Source organism: Carcharhinus amblyrhynchos, chromosome 2 (genome assembly GCF_965287045.1).
Source record: "Carcharhinus amblyrhynchos chromosome 2, sCarAmb.v2.hapA, whole genome shotgun sequence".
NCBI classification, from domain to species: Eukaryota; Metazoa; Chordata; class Chondrichthyes; order Carcharhiniformes; family Carcharhinidae; genus Carcharhinus; species Carcharhinus amblyrhynchos.
The window spans coordinates 106,588,024-106,606,517 of NC_137325.1; the positions used below are offsets into that span (position 1 = coordinate 106,588,024).

General features: G+C 43.9%; 1 protein-coding gene across 1 annotated transcript in view; it reads right to left on the reverse strand.

Moving 5' to 3' along the window:
• The window catches only part of abcb4 (ATP-binding cassette, sub-family B (MDR/TAP), member 4), a 105,326-nt gene that overhangs the window by 62,756 nt on the left and 24,076 nt on the right, over positions 1–18,494 (reverse strand). Inside the window, exons 3-4 of the mRNA XM_080210614.1 lie at positions 5,811–5,871; positions 4,212–4,403 (exon numbers count right to left, since the gene is read on the reverse strand). Coding sequence (XP_080066740.1) covers positions 4,212–4,403; positions 5,811–5,871 — 253 coding nt within the window. The remainder of the gene's footprint in view (positions 1–4,211; positions 4,404–5,810; positions 5,872–18,494) is intronic.

Genomic DNA, 18,494 nt, shown 5'->3' on the forward strand with positions numbered 1-18,494 from the left:
TGTGGAACCAGGTTCAATTCTGGCCTCAGGTCACTGTCTGTGCACAGTTTGCACATTTTTCCTGTGTCAGCGTGGGTTTCTTCTGGGTGCCCTGGATTCCTCCCACAGTAAAAAGTCTGACAACACCAGGTTTAAGTCCAACCGATTTATTTGATAGTAAACTCACAAGCTTTCGAGGTTACCCTCTTCATCAGGTGAACGAAGAGGCTAACCTCGAAAGCTCGTGAGTTTACTATCAAATAAATCGGTTGGACTTAAACCTGGCGTTGTCAGACTTTTTACTGTGTTTACCCCAGTCCAACGCCGGCATATTCACAACATTCCTCCCACAGTCCAAAGATGTGCAGGTAAGGTTGTTTGGCCGTGCTAATTTGACCCAAATGTCAGGCTTATTAGCAGGGTAAATGTGTAGGGTTATGGGGATAGGGCCTGGGTGGGATAGTGGTTGGTATAGACTTGGTGTGCTGAATGGCCTCCTTCTGCACTGTAGGGATTCTATAATCCATTCCTTCTCTGACTTGCAACATGAACATGATGGCACATTCCCTAGTCCCGGCATTTATAAACAGAACATCTGGTGTGGTCATTATCAAACTGCTGCTATAAATACGTGAAGAGAAAGAGGTTGGTGAAGACAAATGTCGGTCCCCCACAGACAGAAATGGGGGAATGTATGATAGGGGTCAAAGAAATAGCTGAGCAACTGAATACATACTTTGGCTCTGTCTTCACAAAAGAGGACACAAATCAGATACCAGAAATGTTGGAGAATGGAAAATTTAGTGAGAGGGAAGAACTGAAGAAGATCAATATTAGTAGAGAAATGGTGCTGGAAAAGTTGATGGGATTGAAGGTGGATACATCCCCAGGGCCTGATAACCTACATCCCAGAGTACCTAAGGAAGTAGCTCTAGAAATAGTGGATGCATTGGTGGTCATCTTCCAGGGTTCTATAGACTCTGGAACAGTTCCTGGAGATTGGAGGGTAGTGAATGTCACTCTAATATTCAAAAAGGGAGATAGCGAGAAAACAGGGAACTATAGACCAGTAAGCTTCACATTGGTAGTGCGGAAAATTCTCAAATCCATTATCACGGACTTTACAGCAGAGCATTTAGAAAGCAGTGGCAAGATCAGACAGAGCGAACATGGATAATTAAAGGGAAATCATGCTTGACAAATCTGTTGGAATTCTTTGAAGATTTAACTAGTAGTGTTGACAAGGGGGAACCAGTAGATGTGGTGTATTCAGACTTTCAGAAAGCATTTGACAAAGTCTCGCACAAGAGATTATCATGCAAGATTAAAGTGCATGGGATTGGAGGAAGAGTATTGAGATGGATAGAAAACTGGTTGGCAGAGAAGAAACAAAGAGTAGGAATTAATGGGTGCTTTTCAAATTGGCAGGCAGTAACTAGAGTGATGCCATAGGGATTGGTGCTGGGACCCCAGCTATTCACAACATATATTAATGATTAATGATTTGGATGAGGGAACAAAGTGTAATATCTCAAAGTTTGCAGATGATACCAAGTTGGGTGGGAGGGCGAACTGTGACGAGGATGTAGAGATCCTTCAGAATGATCTGGTTGGGTGAGTGGGCTAATCGTTGGCAGATGCAGTATAATTTGGATAAGTGCGAGGTTATTCACTTTGGAAGCAAAAACAAGGCGGCAGATTACTACTTGAACACCTGTAAAATGGGAGAGAGGAATGCGCAGTGGGACCTGGGTGCCCTTGTGCACAGTCACTGAAGGTAAGCATACAGGTGCAGCTGGTAGTAAAGAAGGTAAATCATTGTGAGAGATTTTGAGTACAGGAGCAGGGATGCGTTGTTGCAATTTTTCAGGGCCTTGGTGTGGCCACACCTGGGCTATTGTGTGCAGTTTTGGCCTCCTTTTCTGAGGAAAAATGTTCTTGCTCTTGGGGGAGTGCAGTGAAGGTTTACCATGCTCATTCCAGGGATGGCTGGACTGGTGCATGAGGAAAGATTAACTAGGTTAGGATTGTTTTCACTGGAATTCAGGAGAATGAGGGAGGAATCTCATAGAGACTTATAAAATTCGAACAGGTCTTGACAGGATAGATGCAAGGAGGATGTTCCCAATGGTGGGGGAGTCCAGAACCAGGGGTCACAGTCTTAGGATTCAGGGTAGACCATTTAGGAGGGAGATGAGGAGACATTTCTTCACCCAGGGAGTGGTGAGCCTGTGGAATTCATTACCATAGAAAGTAGTTGGTGCCAAAACATTGAATGCATTTAAGAGACATTGGGGCAAATGGGATCAAAGACTATGGGGAAAAAAGCAGGATTGGGCTATTGAATTGCATGATCAGCCATGAATGGCAGACAGGCTCAAAGGGCCAAATGGCGTCCTCCTGCTCCTATCTTCTACGTTTCTATGTTTATGTTTTGATTTTTCAAACTGGCTGCTGTGTTTCTTGCATTACGGCAATGACTTTTAAAAAACAAAATAACTCAATTGGCGTTTTGGGATGTCATAAACATGAATCTTTTTTCATAAATTTTATTTGCAAGGGTTTTCATATGAAGCAATAAGGTTTGTGATAGGTACACAAGGACCATTTGTTAGAAATACAGTTTCTTTTTCTTCTCATTTAGGCATAACAGCAAAATGCACTTGATCAATACCATTTTGGAATAGCCAATGTGAGCATGACTCAAACATTGAAGCATTGTGTTCTAACCCACTGTGCCACTTGCTATTCCTTCCTGACAACATGGCCAGCATGGTGGCACAGTAGTAAACATTGCTGCCTCACAGCGTCAGGGCCCAGGTTCAATTTCTGGCTAAGATGACTGCCTGCGTGAAGTTTGCGTGCTCTCCCCGTGTCTGCGAGAGTTTCCTCATTGAGGATGAGTGCTAGAAGACATATTTAAGTTGAACAAACCTCAACTGAGACTTAAAGTCAGAAGATGTAAAATTGTTCAATGTCTTTGAGATGTTGGATAAATACTTATAATGAAAAAAAGTTCCAGTTTAAAAACAAATCTGTTTGATAAACAAGCCTCTGCAACACAATTTATCCATGCTACTGGGAATCGAGGAGGGGCTGTTGCTTTTTAAGATTCTCCAATTTAAATTACTGAGAAATCTATCACCATCTGTAGGGTTTCACTTTGCACAATATGGAAGTACACATATCCCTGTTAGGGATCTATCCCACTTTCAAAGAGCTGACAGTATGACAGAGCCACATCTTAAAGACCCCCATACGTGTTCAGAAGTATTGCTGGATTTTAATCAGCTACTCCAGCTACTTAAGTGACCCAACGGAACAGAATTACATCATAAAAATGTACTGATGAAAAGAACAATTGGTGATCTGGGGATATTTGTCGATAAATTTCCTTAAGTGATTCATTTGTTTGAGTAGAATGTATATACCAAAAACAATTATGCATGCTCTGTTGAAGTGTGCTTGATGGACATAATCACCTTCTCTTGTTCCTTTTATAATGGCCTTTTCATGCTCCCCAACCACACTTAACGGAGAGATAGCACTAATGAGATCAATGGTTATCAACATGATTGAAATATTCCAGTCTCCATACAAAGGGGAACAGTAGAGTGTGGAAATAAAAGAATTAACTTGGTAAGGCAGGTGGATGGAAGCAGAAAAGGAAATAAGAAAAATGTAATAGTAAGAGGATTACTTGAACGTTACATGGTTAAAGAGTTAACAGAATTGTCTTTCATAGCTAGAATCTGGTTTTGCACTCAGTCCACACAGAAGGGATAAAAATGTTTGTCCACCAGCTGTAAAACCAAAATTTTATCTTAATCCAGTTCTTAGTATATGCGATACCACAAATTAACTTCAATTCAGTGAAAGTCAGGAATCTACGTCGAGGAGGTCCAAGGGTGCCTTTCTGCCACTGGAGACAAACCGTATTGTAGGAATAAAAATAGTTAAGCTTTACTCTTAAACTAGTTGTACCACACTTGAGCAGAGAGAACTTATTGCTGTCTCTTACAGCTCAAAGTAGAAAAGAGTTCTATTCATCAGCACTAATGGATTTCAATGAGTTGAAGCAAAATGATTAATTAGAACAATTATTAAACCTCTGTTTAGAAATTCATGGCACAATCTCTCCATAATTTAGGTTTGGCAAAAAAGCCAAATACCAGCACATGTCCATTCAGTTACACACCTATGTATTAAAGTGTGAATTTGTGGTCACTTACTCTGTTAGACGAGTGTTGAGCTCTCCAATCTCACTGACATCATACCATCCTATTTCCTGACGTAATATTGCATGAAAAAATGCCCTTCTGATCTTCTTTGTCTGCCTTGCTGCAGCCAGGGACCAGAAGGAAATTTGGATATAGGCAGCAAGCAGAACAGCACTTCCTATCCCGATATAATAATAGGAAAATCTGTAAATAAGAAAGAGAAGAAAGCTTTCTTGAAATTAAACTTTCGGTTAGGTACGTAGTCAATAGGTCACATTTCAGAACAGTCAGATGTGAAATTATTTCCATTTTCAATTTTCAATTTCCACCTTCTACAATCCTGCAACCATCCAACACCAACTCCTGCCCACCATGAGATCCTGGCAGTAATGTTCAACTTTGCTACCTGTGCGATAATTTAGAAGAAGTGTCTACCCTTTTTGGAACTCATCTGTGAAATGAATGAATGAAAATTAGGTGGGTTTTCCAAAGGGTTGGAGATCCATTCTTCCAGATTCTCCAGTCTGGCAGCAAAGTTGAAAAATCTTTCCCCGCCTTCTCACTCACTATCTTTAGCTATGACAATGACACTTCACCAGTCAAATTACCATCCTTTGGGGCCTATGTTTCAGGGCCAATGCACTGAGTGAGATGGCTATTTATTTGCTTGGTAGCAAAATTCAAAGTCACTGCAATTATGCTTGTAGTCAAATGTTCAAAAAGCACATATTCCAGCAGGAATCATCGGAAATTAGTTAGGAGCAGAAGTGTTGGCTCCTTTTCCCTATTTCAGTGGTTATGTAGCCAACTATGAACAATGAAAATCAATGATTAATTATTATGATTTCTTTAAAGGTTATCTTATCATAAAATTAGTACAAAATAAATGAAAAAATTTCTTTTTTCAAAATTAAATCCAAACAGAACCCAAATTCAACCAACCAAAGAAATAGTCTCGGTATTGTGTTTTTTAAAAATCAAACAAAAGAGATGGGGGAGAATAATTCCCTGGTACATTCTCCATAGCAATGTCTCAAACAATGAGAGATGACTTGCCAGTCAACCTGCACCTCTTTCCTCATGCAGTATAATCTGTTGTTCCCTTTGATTTGACATTCTTGCATATGTCCTGATTAAGTGCTAAAAGCTTTAATAAGGTGGGATGGCACGGTGGCACAGTGGTTAGCACTGCTGCCTCACAAAGCTAGGGACCTGGATTCAATTCAAGCCTCGGGTGAATGTGTGGAATTTGCACATTCTCCCCGTCTTGCATGGGTTTCCTCAGAGTGCTCTGAATTGTTGTCGATGCAGGCTCGAAAGGCTGAATGGCCTCATTCTGCACTGTAGGTTTCTATAACATGACTCTTTTTTCAACAAAATCAATTTTTCTTTCCTATGCCGTACAATTTTTGTATCAATTGCATCATTCTATACAATACTTTTACAAACTATCAGTTATAGGGATGATGCTGAACTACTTCAAGAATAAGTTAATTTCAGTTCTATTTAGTTTGGAAGTAATAAATAGAAGCTGGATAAAGTCATCTGCAGCCTAACATAGGTCACAAAAGCAATTAATTCAAATGTAATCATGTTTGAAGTTTTCTATACCTTGTCATCTGCTCCTCCAATGTGCCTAATGGACTACTGGTTGGGAGTAAAGTAACATTTCCTGAAAAACAGTGTGTTCTAGTTAGTTTTAAATTCAATTAATATTTCTGCAATTGAAAGCTGTGAAGTTATCATCGAGTGTGATCAAAATCCATCCGCTTCATTGATGCCCTTTAGACAAGGAAATCTGTCATTACATAAAAAAGAGAAGTAGGCCCTTCAAGCTTGCTCTACCATTCATTTTGATCATGGCCATTCATCCAACTCAGTAGCCTAATCCTGCCTCCCCCACTCCCCCAGCCTTCCCCTCGCCTCCCCCATACCCTTTGATCCCCTTTGCCCCAAAAGCTATATCTAACTACTTTTTGAAAACATATCACACTTTGGCCTCAACTGCTTTCTGTGGTAGTGAATTCCACAGGCTTAACACTCTATAGATGAAGAAATTTCTCCTCATCTCAGTCCTAAAATGTTTACCCTGTATCCTTAGACTATGAACCTTAGTTCACATGTTTCCTCTCTCATTCTTCTGAACTCCAGTGAGTATATTACTAACAGACTTAATCTCACTATATACATCAGTTCCGCCATCCCAGGAATCAGCCTGGTAAACCCTTACTACACTCCCACCATAGCAAGAACATCCTTCCTCAGATAAGGAGACCAAAACTGCACACAATGTTCTGGGTGCAGCCTCACCATAGCCCTGTATAACTGCAGCAAGACATCATTGCTCCTGTATTCTAATCCTCTCGCAATGAAGGCCAACATACCATTAGCCATCTTTACTGCCTACTGCACATGCATGCTTGCCTACAGAGACTAGTGTACGAGGACACCCAGATCTCACTGTGCATTCCACTGTCTCAATCTCTAGCCATTCAGATAATAATCTATCTTTCTGAACTGGATAACTCCACATTTAGCCACATTATACTGATTCTGCCATGTATGTGCCCACTCATTCAGCCTACCCAAATCATGCTGAACCATCTCTGCAACCTCCTCACAGCTCACCCTCCCACCCAGCATTGTCATCTGCAAATCTGGAAATATTACATTTTGTTCCCTTATCTAAATCATTAATATATACTGAAGAATACATCCTTGAAGAATTCCAGTAAATTTGTCAAGCATGATTTCCCTTCCATAAATCTATGCTGACTCTGTCCAATCTTGCCAATGTTTTCCAAATGCTTTGGTGTAAAATCTTTGATAATGGACTCTAGAATTTCCCCCACTACCAATATCAGACTGACTGGTCTACACCTCCTATTTTTCTACCTCCTTTTTTAAGTAGTGGGGTCAAATTAGCTACCCTCTAATCTGTAGGAACTGTTTTAGAGTCTATAGAATTTTGGAAGATGACCAGCAATGTATGCACTTCCTTAAATACTCCGAGATATAGAATATCAGATTCTGTGGATTTATCAGCCTTCAATCCATCGATTTCCCCAACACCATTTCTCTACTAATACTAATCTCCTTCAGTTCTTCTCTTTCACTAAACCCTGTGTTCCCCATATTTCTGGTATGTTATGAGGAGATATCAGGGGTAAGTTTTTTACTCAGAGGGTAGTGGGTGAGTGGAATCAGCTGCCATCAGTGGTGGTGGAGGCAAACTCGTTGCGGTCGTTTAAGAGACTTCTGGATGAGCACATGGGATTCAATGGGATTGAGGGTTATAGGTAGGCCTAGTAGGTATGGATATGATCAGCACAACTAGTGGGCCAAAGGGCATGTTTCTGCTGTAGTTTTCTATGTTCTATGTTATTTTTCTTCTTTGTAAAGGCTGAACCAATGTATGTATTTAATTGATCAGTCATTTCTTCTTCCTCATTATAAGTTCCTGTTTCTGACTGTAAGGGACCTAAATTTGTCTTCCCCAATCTTTTTCTCTTCAAATGCCTATATGAAATATTAAAGTCTGTTTTTATATTCCCCACAATCTTATTCTCATACCCTATGTTCTCCTTCTGAGAGAATGCCTTGGTCCTCCTTTGCTGAATTCTAAACTGCTCCCAGTCCTCAGATCTGTTGCTTTTTTGGTCAATTTCTAATGCTTCTTCCTTGGATTAAATTCTGTCTCTAATTTCCACTGTAAGTCACCTTTCCCGCTTTACTGTTGTGTCAGAGAAGAATAAACAATTGCTATAGTTCACTATTCTTACCTAATCTGGCCTAGGCTACATAAGAACTAGGAGCAGGAGTAGACCACTTGGCCTCTCAAGCCTGCTCCACCATTCAATAACATCATGGCTGATTTTTTTGTGGACTCAGCTCTACTTACCCACCCGCTCACCATAACCCTTAATTCCTTTACTGTTCAAAAATTTACCTATTGTTGTCTCAAAAACATTCAATAATGTAGCCTCAACTGCTTACAGGGCAAGGAATTCCACAGATTCATAACCCTTTGTGTGAAGAAGTTCCTCCTCAACTCAGTCTTAAATCTGCTCTCCTTATTTTGAGGCTATGCCCCCTAGTTCTAGTTTCACCTGCTAGTAGAAATAACTTCTCTCCTTCTATCTTATCTACTCCCTTCATAATCTTTCCCCAGCCCCAGTGCACCCAAGCCCCACTACCTTTGGGGGATGTTCCTTCTGTAGCCAGTCAGTGCAGAGGGACACAGCATACCACTTACTTCCCTGTCCCCCTCCCCTCAAAGTATAAGATGCCAGGCCAGGATGTCACTGCCAGGGTGCAAGGGGGCTGTGCAATGTTGGCACTGGGGGTCTTGAGGGCGGTATCCCTTTGCAGTCTTGCAGCGACAGAGGGCCACATGGCACACCACTTACCTCCTTGCCCCTCCCCCACTTTAGAGTACAAAGTGATATTTGTCAGGACCTGCACCAAAGCCTGTCTAATGGGCTTTTTGTTGGGGATGTGGGAGGTGGGTGCATAGCGGGAACAGGCTTCCAGCTCACTAATTAAATGCATATGAGGTGTTTTGAACATTTATTGGGTTCCTACCCGCTTGAGGGGGGGGGGAATCTGATTAGTGTCGGTGTAGCCGGCCGGGTGCATTGCAAGAATTTTGTTTTAGACCCAATGCCTTATACAATGGGCCATCGGGATTCCTCCCAGGGGCTAGCAGGACCAGTTTGTTTATTGTCTGATCTTAACTGCTTGCAATCCATGTAGGGTAAATGTATCCACAGCTGTCTCAGTTATAAATGTTTGCCTTAAGGTTAAGACAAAGTAAATAATTAACTGAAACTAATGAATGGGCTCTTATTTCCTTATTGACAAATTACAAAGAACAAAGAACAAAGACCAACTGGCTGCTTCCAACAGTTGGCTAAAGTGGGCTTTCAACATCTTTAAAGTATAAAATGAACATAAGAAAATAAGAACATAAGAAATAGGAGCAGGAGTAGGCCATCTAGCCCTTCGAGCCTGCCCCGCCATTCAATAAGATCATGGCTGATCTGTCGTGGCTCAGTTCCACTTTCCCGCTTTCTCCCCATAACCCTTAATTCCCTTGCCTACCAAAAACCTATCTACCCATGTCTTAAATATATTTAGCAAGGTAGCCTCCACCACTTCAACAGGCAGAGAATTCCAGAGATTCACCACCCTTTGAGTGAAGAAGTTCCTCCTCAACTCTGTTCTAAGCTGCCCTCCCTTTATCTTGAGGCTGTCCCCTCTAGTCCTGCTGTCCTTTCTGAGCGGGAAGAACCTCTCCACCTCTACCCTATCCATCACTTTCATCATCTTATACGTCACAATGAGATTCCCCCTCATCCTTCTAAACTCTAACGAGTACAAGCCCAGTCTATCCAGCCTCTCCTCATAGCTCAACCCCCTCAACTCCGGTATCAGCCTAGTAAACCTCCTCTGCACTCCCTCCAAGGCCAAAATATCCTTGCGCAAGTGCGACGACCAAAACTGCACACAGTACTCCAGCTGCGGTCTCACCAGTGCCCTGTACAGTTGCAGCAAGACCTCCCTACTTTTATATTCAATCCCCCTCGCTATGAAGGCCAGCATCCCATTTGCCTTCCTGACCACCTGCTGCACCTGCAGGCTGGGTTTTTGCGACTCATGCACAAGGACCCCGAGGTCCCTCTGCACCGTCACCTGCTGCAGTTTTTCGCCACGTAAGTAATAGTCCTTCCTACCATTATTCCTACCAAAGTGGACCACCTCGCACTTGCCAACATTAAATTCCATTTGCCATTTCCTGGCCCATTCGCCCAGCCTATCTAGATCCTTCTGCAGACTCTCCACACCCTCCGCGCAATTTGCCATTCCACCAATCTTGGTGTCATCAGCAAATTTCGACACCATACACTCGGTTCCCTCCTCCAGATCATCTATATAAATGGTAAATAGCTGAGGCCCCAGCACCGGCCCCTGGGGCACTCCACTAGTCACCAACCACCAATCCGAATAGCACCCATTAACCCCCACTCTCTGTCTCCTATTTGACAACCAATCTTCTATCCACGCTAACACCCTACCCCCAACTCCATGCCCCCTTACCTTCTGCAATAACCTCTTGTGAGGTACCTTGTCAAACACCTTCTGAAAATCAAGAAAGACCACATCCACCGGCTGTCCTCTATCCACCACCCTAGACACATCCTCATAAAACTCCAGTAAATTTGTCAGACACGACTTCCCCTTAACGAAACCGTGCTGCGTCTGCTCTATCAAGCAATTCCCCTCAAGATGCCTCGCTATTTCCTCCTTGATGGCGGATTCTAACATTTTACCTACAACAGACGTTGAACTAACCAGCCTATAATTCCCTGCCTTTTGCCTGCCACCCTTCTTAAACAACGGCGTAACATTAGCCGTTTTCCAATCTTCTGGCACTTCCCCGGAATCCAGCGACGTTTGGAAAATAACCACCAAGGCATCCACTATCACCTCCGCCATTTCTTTCAGAACCCTCGGATGCATTCCATCCGGTCCTGGGGACTTGTCCACAATCAGTCCCTCCAGTCTGTTGAGCACCGCCTCTCTAGTGACAATAATGTCATCGAGTCCTACCACCTTTCTATCGCTAACACCCGGCAAATTATTCACGTCCTCCTCCGTGAAGACAGAAACAAAAAAGTTATTCAAGACTTCACCCATTTCCCCATCCCCTACCACTAAGTCCCCCCTCTCATCCTCTAAGGGTCCAACGTTCACCCTAGCCAGCCTCTTCCTTTTTATATATTTATAAAAACTCTTGCTATCCTTTTTTATATTAAGCGCTAGCCCAGCTTCATAGTTTCTCCTACCCTTCTTTATCAACTTCTTTGTCAATCTTTGTTGACATTTAAACCTCTTCCAATCCTCTTCTCGCCCACTACTCTTAGCTACTCTAAACGCCTCCGCTTTTAATTTAACACTTTCCTTCACCTCCTTCATTATCCACGGCTTATTACCTCTCCTCCTACGGTCCTTTTTAACCATCGGAATAAATTTCTGCTGAGCACCAAGAAAGATCTCCTTAAAGATTCTCCACTGCTCCTCAGCAGACCTACCTTCCAACGCGCTCCCCCAGTCAACATTCACCAATTCTTCTCTCATCCTACCGTACTCCCCTCTGTTCAAACAAAGGACGCGTGTCCGGGAACCCACTTTCTCCTCCTCCATCTGCACCAGAAACTCCACCATACAATGATCACTCTTCCCAGGAGGATCCTTCACCACAAGGTCCCTAATTCTACCCGCCTCATTACATAACACCAGATCCAAGATAGCTCGCTCCCTCATCGGCTCCAACACACGCTGTTCAAGGAAACTATCCCGGCAACATTCCAAGAACTCCTCCTCAAGCCCACTGCGTCCAACATGGGTCGACCAATCAATATGCAGATTGAAATCCCCCATAACTACGGCCGTCCCATTCCTGCACGCCGCACTTAATTGCGCGTTAACAGCCCGCCCCATCTCCAGATCATTATTCGGGGGCCTATAGACGACACCCACCAGCGTCTTCCTCCCTTTGCTGTTCCTAATCTCCACCCACAACGATTCCACTTTCTGCTCTTTGGTTCCTATATCATCCCTTGCTACCACCCTGATGCTATCCTTAATCAGCAGAGCTACACCCCCCCCTTTTTCCTCCCGCCTATCCTTCCTAAACACTTGATACCCCTGGACATTCAGCTCCCAGTCCCTGTCACCTTGCAGCCATATCCATTTGTGCTGATCTGCGCCACCAGCTCATCCACTTTATTCCGAATGCTTCGTGCATTCGGATAAAGTGCCTTCATCCCAGCCTTCACCTGGACCCTATTTGCCAGAATGCCACCAACCATACTCACGCCCCCTACTCCCTTTATTATTGGGACATCCTCCGCCTCCTCCCTTACCTGTACCGTCTCCTTAACTTTAGACCCCGTAATGTCACCTACCCTCACACCCTCCCCCCCACTAATTAGTTTAAAGCCCTGTCTACAGTCCTATTTACACGATTCACCAGGACTCTGGTCCCAGCACGGTTCAGACCAACCCCATCCCACCTGAACAGGTCCCACCTACCCCAATACTGGTGCCAATGCCCCATAAATTCAAACCCATTCCTCCCACACCAATCCCTGAGCCACCCATTCACTTCCTTAATCTTATCAACCTTACGCCCGTCTGCACTCGGTTCAGGCAGTAGCCCAGAGATAACCACCTTGTCGGTTCTACTTTTTAATTCCATTCCCAGCTTTTCATACTCCCTCCCCAGATCCTCAGTTCGCATTTTGCTTACGTCGCCGGCACCCACATGAACCACAACGACCGGATTCTCACCCTCCCACTCCAGGTTCCTCTGCAGCCCAGATGTGACATCCCGGGCCCGAACACCAGGCAGACAACACACCCTTCTGTGCACTTTGTCATTGTGACAAAGGACAGTGTCAATACCCTTCACCCCACTATCCCCAATTACTACTACGTTCCTTTTCACCTTCTCTTTGCCTATGTCCTGCTGCATCACTGTACCGTGTGCAGTCTGCTCACCAACCTCACCTCCCTCGTTCTCGTCCAGACTGGAAGCAAGAACCTCAAACCTGTTATGCAGATTGAGAGACCGAGGCATCCGCTCCCCACCCTCCTTCCTCCGCTCCCCACCCTCCTTCCTCCGCTCCCCACCCTCCTTCCTCCGCTCCCCACCCTCCTTCCTCCGCTCAGCAGCCCCCTCTTGTCCCTGACCCTTAGAGTTAGCCAGTCTAGGTGGGGTGGATGTCACTTGCACCCCATTGACAATGGCACCCTCTCTCCCCCTGATGAGCCTCAGTGTCTGTAGCTCAGAGGCCAGCTCATCTACCTTGAGCTGGAGCTCCTCCAGCAACCTGCACTTACTGCAGACATGGTAACTGGGAAGGACCCTGGGGTCCACCAGTTCCCACATCATACAGAAACAACACATCACATGCCCCTCCATTATTCACTGTAGTAATATTGAAATTTCAACACAAACTTACCTGGCCCTTTTTCTCCCCAGCCCTTATGCTCCTAAGCCCTAATAGCTCATTCTGCTTCCCTCTCACTCCGCTGCCCGCTCCGACGCTGCCCGCTGTCTACACCAGGCCTCCTTTTAAACCTGGCGCTGTTTTAAAGCCTGCTCCCCCACAACTCCCTGCTATCCACTCCCTTAGAATTCTTAAAGCGGTAGATACAAAAAGCCCGCAAAAGTGCTTTTAAATGATTTAAACAGTTCTACAAGGTAAGTTCTTACTACGAAAGTGCTTTAAACTTATTTAAACAGGTTTTTAACAGGTAATTTCTTATCTGTCTCTCTGCTCCTTCACTCGTCTGCTCCAGCAAACAACGGAAGGCTTCACCGTGTGAGCCCCTGATATCTGTGACAGAATTTACTCTCATCAACTGAAACTTGTAATTAAAACTTGTACGTTGAAATGTGATGAGATCAGCATGTTAATCAAATATAACCAATATAATCAATGTATGTTACCTAATGTAATCAGTATAGTAATCACTTATAATCAATGAATGTAAACAGTAACCACCTTGAGGAACAATGGGTATTGTCCAGTTACCCAACTCATAATATGATTATGACTAGAAAGAAAGAATGAAGTAAATATGTTTTCTTTACTATTCAGCCTGAGTCAGCTAAACCATGATTGTTGTATAAGCAGAGCTGTTTGGATAAGGACAAAGGTTGTAACTACAATGGTTTCAAGAAGTAAATGACGCGTTAATTAGTGACCAATCTCAAGCAAGGTAGATAAATGGCAGGCCCAGAAACAACAGTGGCTAAAAGACGTCAACCTTGAGGATGAGATAAGGGATCTCGGGGTATGGAGCTGCAGTAAGCATAAAAAGACTGTAAGCGAACAGTTCGTTGGATTGTTCTGGACATCCCGGCTTTATTGTCTTGTACTGGAGAATAAAGTCTACTGCTTGGAGGATCAAGGCTCAGACTCTCTGTTTCGATTGGCTAAAGTCAGTTGTCGTCCTGGGGAACCATGACAATTCCTGCACAAGGACACCCAGGTCCCTCTGCATAGCAGCATGCTGCAATTTTTTATCATTTAAATAATAGACCATTTTGCTGTTATTCCTACCAAAGTGGATGACCTCACCAATATTGTACTCCATCTGCCAGAACCTCGCCCACTCACTTAGACTATCTATATCCCTTTGCAAACTTTCAGCGTCCTCTGAGCACTTTGCTCTGCCACCCATTTTAGTGTTATCTGCAAATTTTGACACGCTACATTTGGTCTTCAACTCCAAGTCATCTATGTTACTCCAACGCACAACCCCACAGCACTGGGGTTGACTCTTAAGTACCCTCTGAAGCAGTCCAGCAAACCATTCAATTCAAGGGTAATTAGGGATGGACAACAAATGCTGGCCTTTCCAGCAGTGCCCACATTCTGTGAAAGAATTTTAAAAAAGTGCAGCAAGAGGAAGGGAAATTGTTCAGAATGATACGGGCACTAATCTGAGCTGTTGTTATTGTCAACACCACACAGTGAGTTAATTGAAGCTGTTCTGTCAACAGAATAAATGATAATCAGGTGAGCTAACTGAGGGGATTATTTGAAGTTGTTAGCATCAAAATGCAACCAGTTTATTCCGTGTTGTTAAATTAAGTCAACTGTGATAAGAAGAAGCACCCTGGCCCCAAAATCCACAGGTTCGCCATTTACAGGTCCAGGCAGTGAGTGATTGAGGGGTCCATCCATCCTGACTGTCCACCCCTTTACCGTGGCTACATTCACGGCCAGGTGTCCCTGGAGAGGGAGCATGCAGTGAACATGGGCACAGTTGACGTGTTCTGTGCCCATTGGGCACCGTAGGGTCTGGGGTGCATTATTGACTCATATAAAAAAATCACATTTTAATTTGATGTTTTCAGGTTTCCTTTGTACATTGATTTTGTTCGGGCTGTTCCCCCTCCATTTGGGGAGCTGCTCCTTTTACTTTGTCCTGATTTAACTTGAGTTTGTTTATTTGTTTGACCTTTAAAAAGGCCAAATCCCACAGGTCATGGTCACTACGCTTTGATTCTTCATGGATGCAGGCCAACCAACTGGCCAAGAAACACAGCAGTAAAAGAAGACTGGATTTTACAGCCCCCTGCCAGGTTGCGGGGTGGGGTGGCATATAAAATGTACTGCCTTTCCACCCACCCTCAACCTAGTCATCGAAATCAGCAGCCTGTATAACATTTTTAAAAATATGATTGACAGGTAAATAAACTTGTTCCCAAGCCAAGTGGAATGCATGTCACGTTGCTCGCACCATAGCATGAGCAGGTAGATGGGAAAGGTGAGGCAGATTTTGAAAACATTTTGGAATGGTGGGAAGAGGCACAGCATTCAGGGCCCTTTACACGCAAGGGGAACCATCCCCAAAGATGTTGCCCCCCCGCCTTCACCACCCACCCCCCCACCCCCTGTTTGTTTTTCCCCATCCGGCCTCCAAAACCCATTGACTAAACACTGCCCCCCCCCACCCCCCTCATCCCCACCTCAATCCTTCCCCAAACTGCTCTCTGCAGGGTATGTCTGACTTTGAGATTCACTGAAGTTCTCCATGGGCCTCTTTGCAGTCCCAGCAGCACTCACTACTCAGTTCTGGCACTGCTGATTTGATTGGCTGGCAGATCTTGAGGACAACATTTCCTTCCGATGATGGGAGGAGGTCCTAATATCAGCCTGTTTAGTCCCCTGGAACATATCATCGCTGTGAGGTACCTTTTTATTTAGGTCTACAGGCGGTTTCACGACTCTTCCAAAGGGAAAGGGATGTGGAGGGGGTGAATAATATGCACAAAATTCAGCCCAGAGTTTTCATCCTTATAGGTTTTTGGAAAATGCCAGAAACAATGAAGGTTCAATGTCACTGAGACACTCAGTGTCTGTTTGATTTCGCTGGAATACTTGTTGACTTACCCCAAAGGAATATTAGGGTCTTCTGCTCTTCGAAGCACACAAGCCCTTGACCATTTGTGGGGTGTTTTTAATAATTTGTCATTTTTATTTGCCTTCCTGTCACTTAGTCCTTCATGGACTATAATTATTATACTTCTTCCTTTGCCACCAAAATTCTTCACCAATGTGAGCCCCTAAACTGCCAATTTCAGAAGAACAGGAGAACTTACAGGAAGCTACCAGTCTGGTCAGACCATCCAAGTATTTGTTCCGTGCAGATCTGCAGCACGAACCCTATAAAGAGAGGGGAAGTGGCCTTGTATTGGCAAACAGCGTGGGAATGGTGGAGGCTTCTTTTACGCTTTCAGTATGTGAATGACTAACCAACTAATACGTTAGCTGATTCTTCAAGAAATATTCAAATCATTACGTGATGGACTTTTCTCCCAGAGAGTAGTGAATCTTTGGAATTCTCTGCCCAATGACACAGTAGAGGCTAAGTCGTTAAATGTGTTTAAGTCACAGATAAATAGATTTTCAACCAACAAGGAAAATAAGGGTTATGGGGAGCAGGTGGGTAAGTGGAACTGAACCCACTATCAGGTCAGCCATGCTTTTACTGAATGGCAGAGCAGGCGCAAGGGGCTAGATGGCCTACTCCTGCTCTTTCTTATGTTCTTATGTTTTGTGATATTCTATGAATGCATGCCAGCTCCATCTAACTGACCATATTTACCTAGATGCCAGCAGCCATTAATGATTGTCTTCTCAAGTTCTAGAATAACAGAGAAAGCCACGAGAGTCTGGCTGGTTATAGACTGAAACTTGACAACACTCCTTGCAGGCATTCTGTAGGCTAAGCCAGAATGGAAGGTTGTGTAAACATAGATAGCAATAGATTGTCTCCAAATAATTGCAAATATAAACAAAGAATAATACAGAAAAAAAATGCTCTACGCTGATGGTCCAAGTGTGGAATTCACAGCTACAAATCATGGCAGAAAATTCTGCAAATCGAATGCTGTGTTTTCTACTTTGCAATGCTGACTACAGTTCAACAATATTTATTTGGCTGTAAAGCACTATGGAATATCCAGTGTTCATGAAAGGCATAATGTAAAGTGCAAGTCCTTTTAACAGAGAATTGGAGCAGGTCTTTTTTTGTGGGCTTCAGGACCCTAAAGTTGGGGTCAAATAGGGGGCCACAAACTTGCCCTGTGTGGGACCAGTCACTAGTACTGATCTTCTCCAACGTGGCCAATTAGTGGCCAGAGGATGGGTTCACTGTCCAATTGAAGGCAGTGGACAGGCTCTTAAAGGTGGAGGGCCGATTGAAGAAGCCCCGGACTGCCTTTTCAGCCGAGAGAAAAAAAGAACGCCTCAAAATGGAGGCATCTTCTCTCCAACTTTTTAAATTTAAAAACAGCCTGGCAACCACTTGTGAAGAGGGAGTCCCTCCACAGACTGCAGCTTTAACCAGGTCACAAGGATAACTTGGAGCATTGGCCCTTCACTCTGCCATTGGGAAGCCACCTCCAGGCAATTAACCACATCCCCAATGACTCAGGAAGCCTGAAAATATTCCTCCAATTGAAAAATTCCTTCCTTAATTGGCCTTGAAATCATGTTTATTGACTACCCGCCGCTAGTGAGCAAGCAACTCTTCAATCCTGCCTCCAGGAAAATGACCCTGGGAAGGGGATGGAACCAGCAATGTCCAGCTCCAGGCATGCACCTTTTAAGGCCTAAAATTCCTGCTGTTGGAAACTAACTCAAAAAAGAATAACGTTAATAATAAATGTACATTGAAATGGAAGATCTAATGTTGTAAAATACACTAAAATAGTTTGGCAGAGGGGTGGAAACCAAAGTAAAAGTGAATTAGCTGAAGGGGAATCAGAGAGTAGGGCCAGTAAGACTCAGGGAAACAGCAGACAGGGTGGGATTGCTCATCAGAGTCTGATGGACTGAAGCGCATTTGTTTCAATGTGAGAAGCGTAGCAGGTAAGGCAGATGAACTTAGAGCTTGGATTAGTACTAGGAACTACAATGTTGTTGCCTTACAGAGACTTGGTTAAGGGAAGGACAGGATTGGCAGCTTAACATTCTAGGATACAGATGTTTCAGGTGGGATAGACAGGGATGTAAAACGGATGGGGGAGTTGCACTACTGGTTAAGGAGAATGTCATAGCTGTACTCTAGGAGGACACCTTAGAGGGCACATACAACGAGGCAATATGGGTAGAGCTAAGAATTAGGAAAGGTGTAGTCACAATGTTAGGGGTTTACTATAGGCCATCCAACTGCCAGCAGGAGATTGAGGAACAGATATGTAGGCAG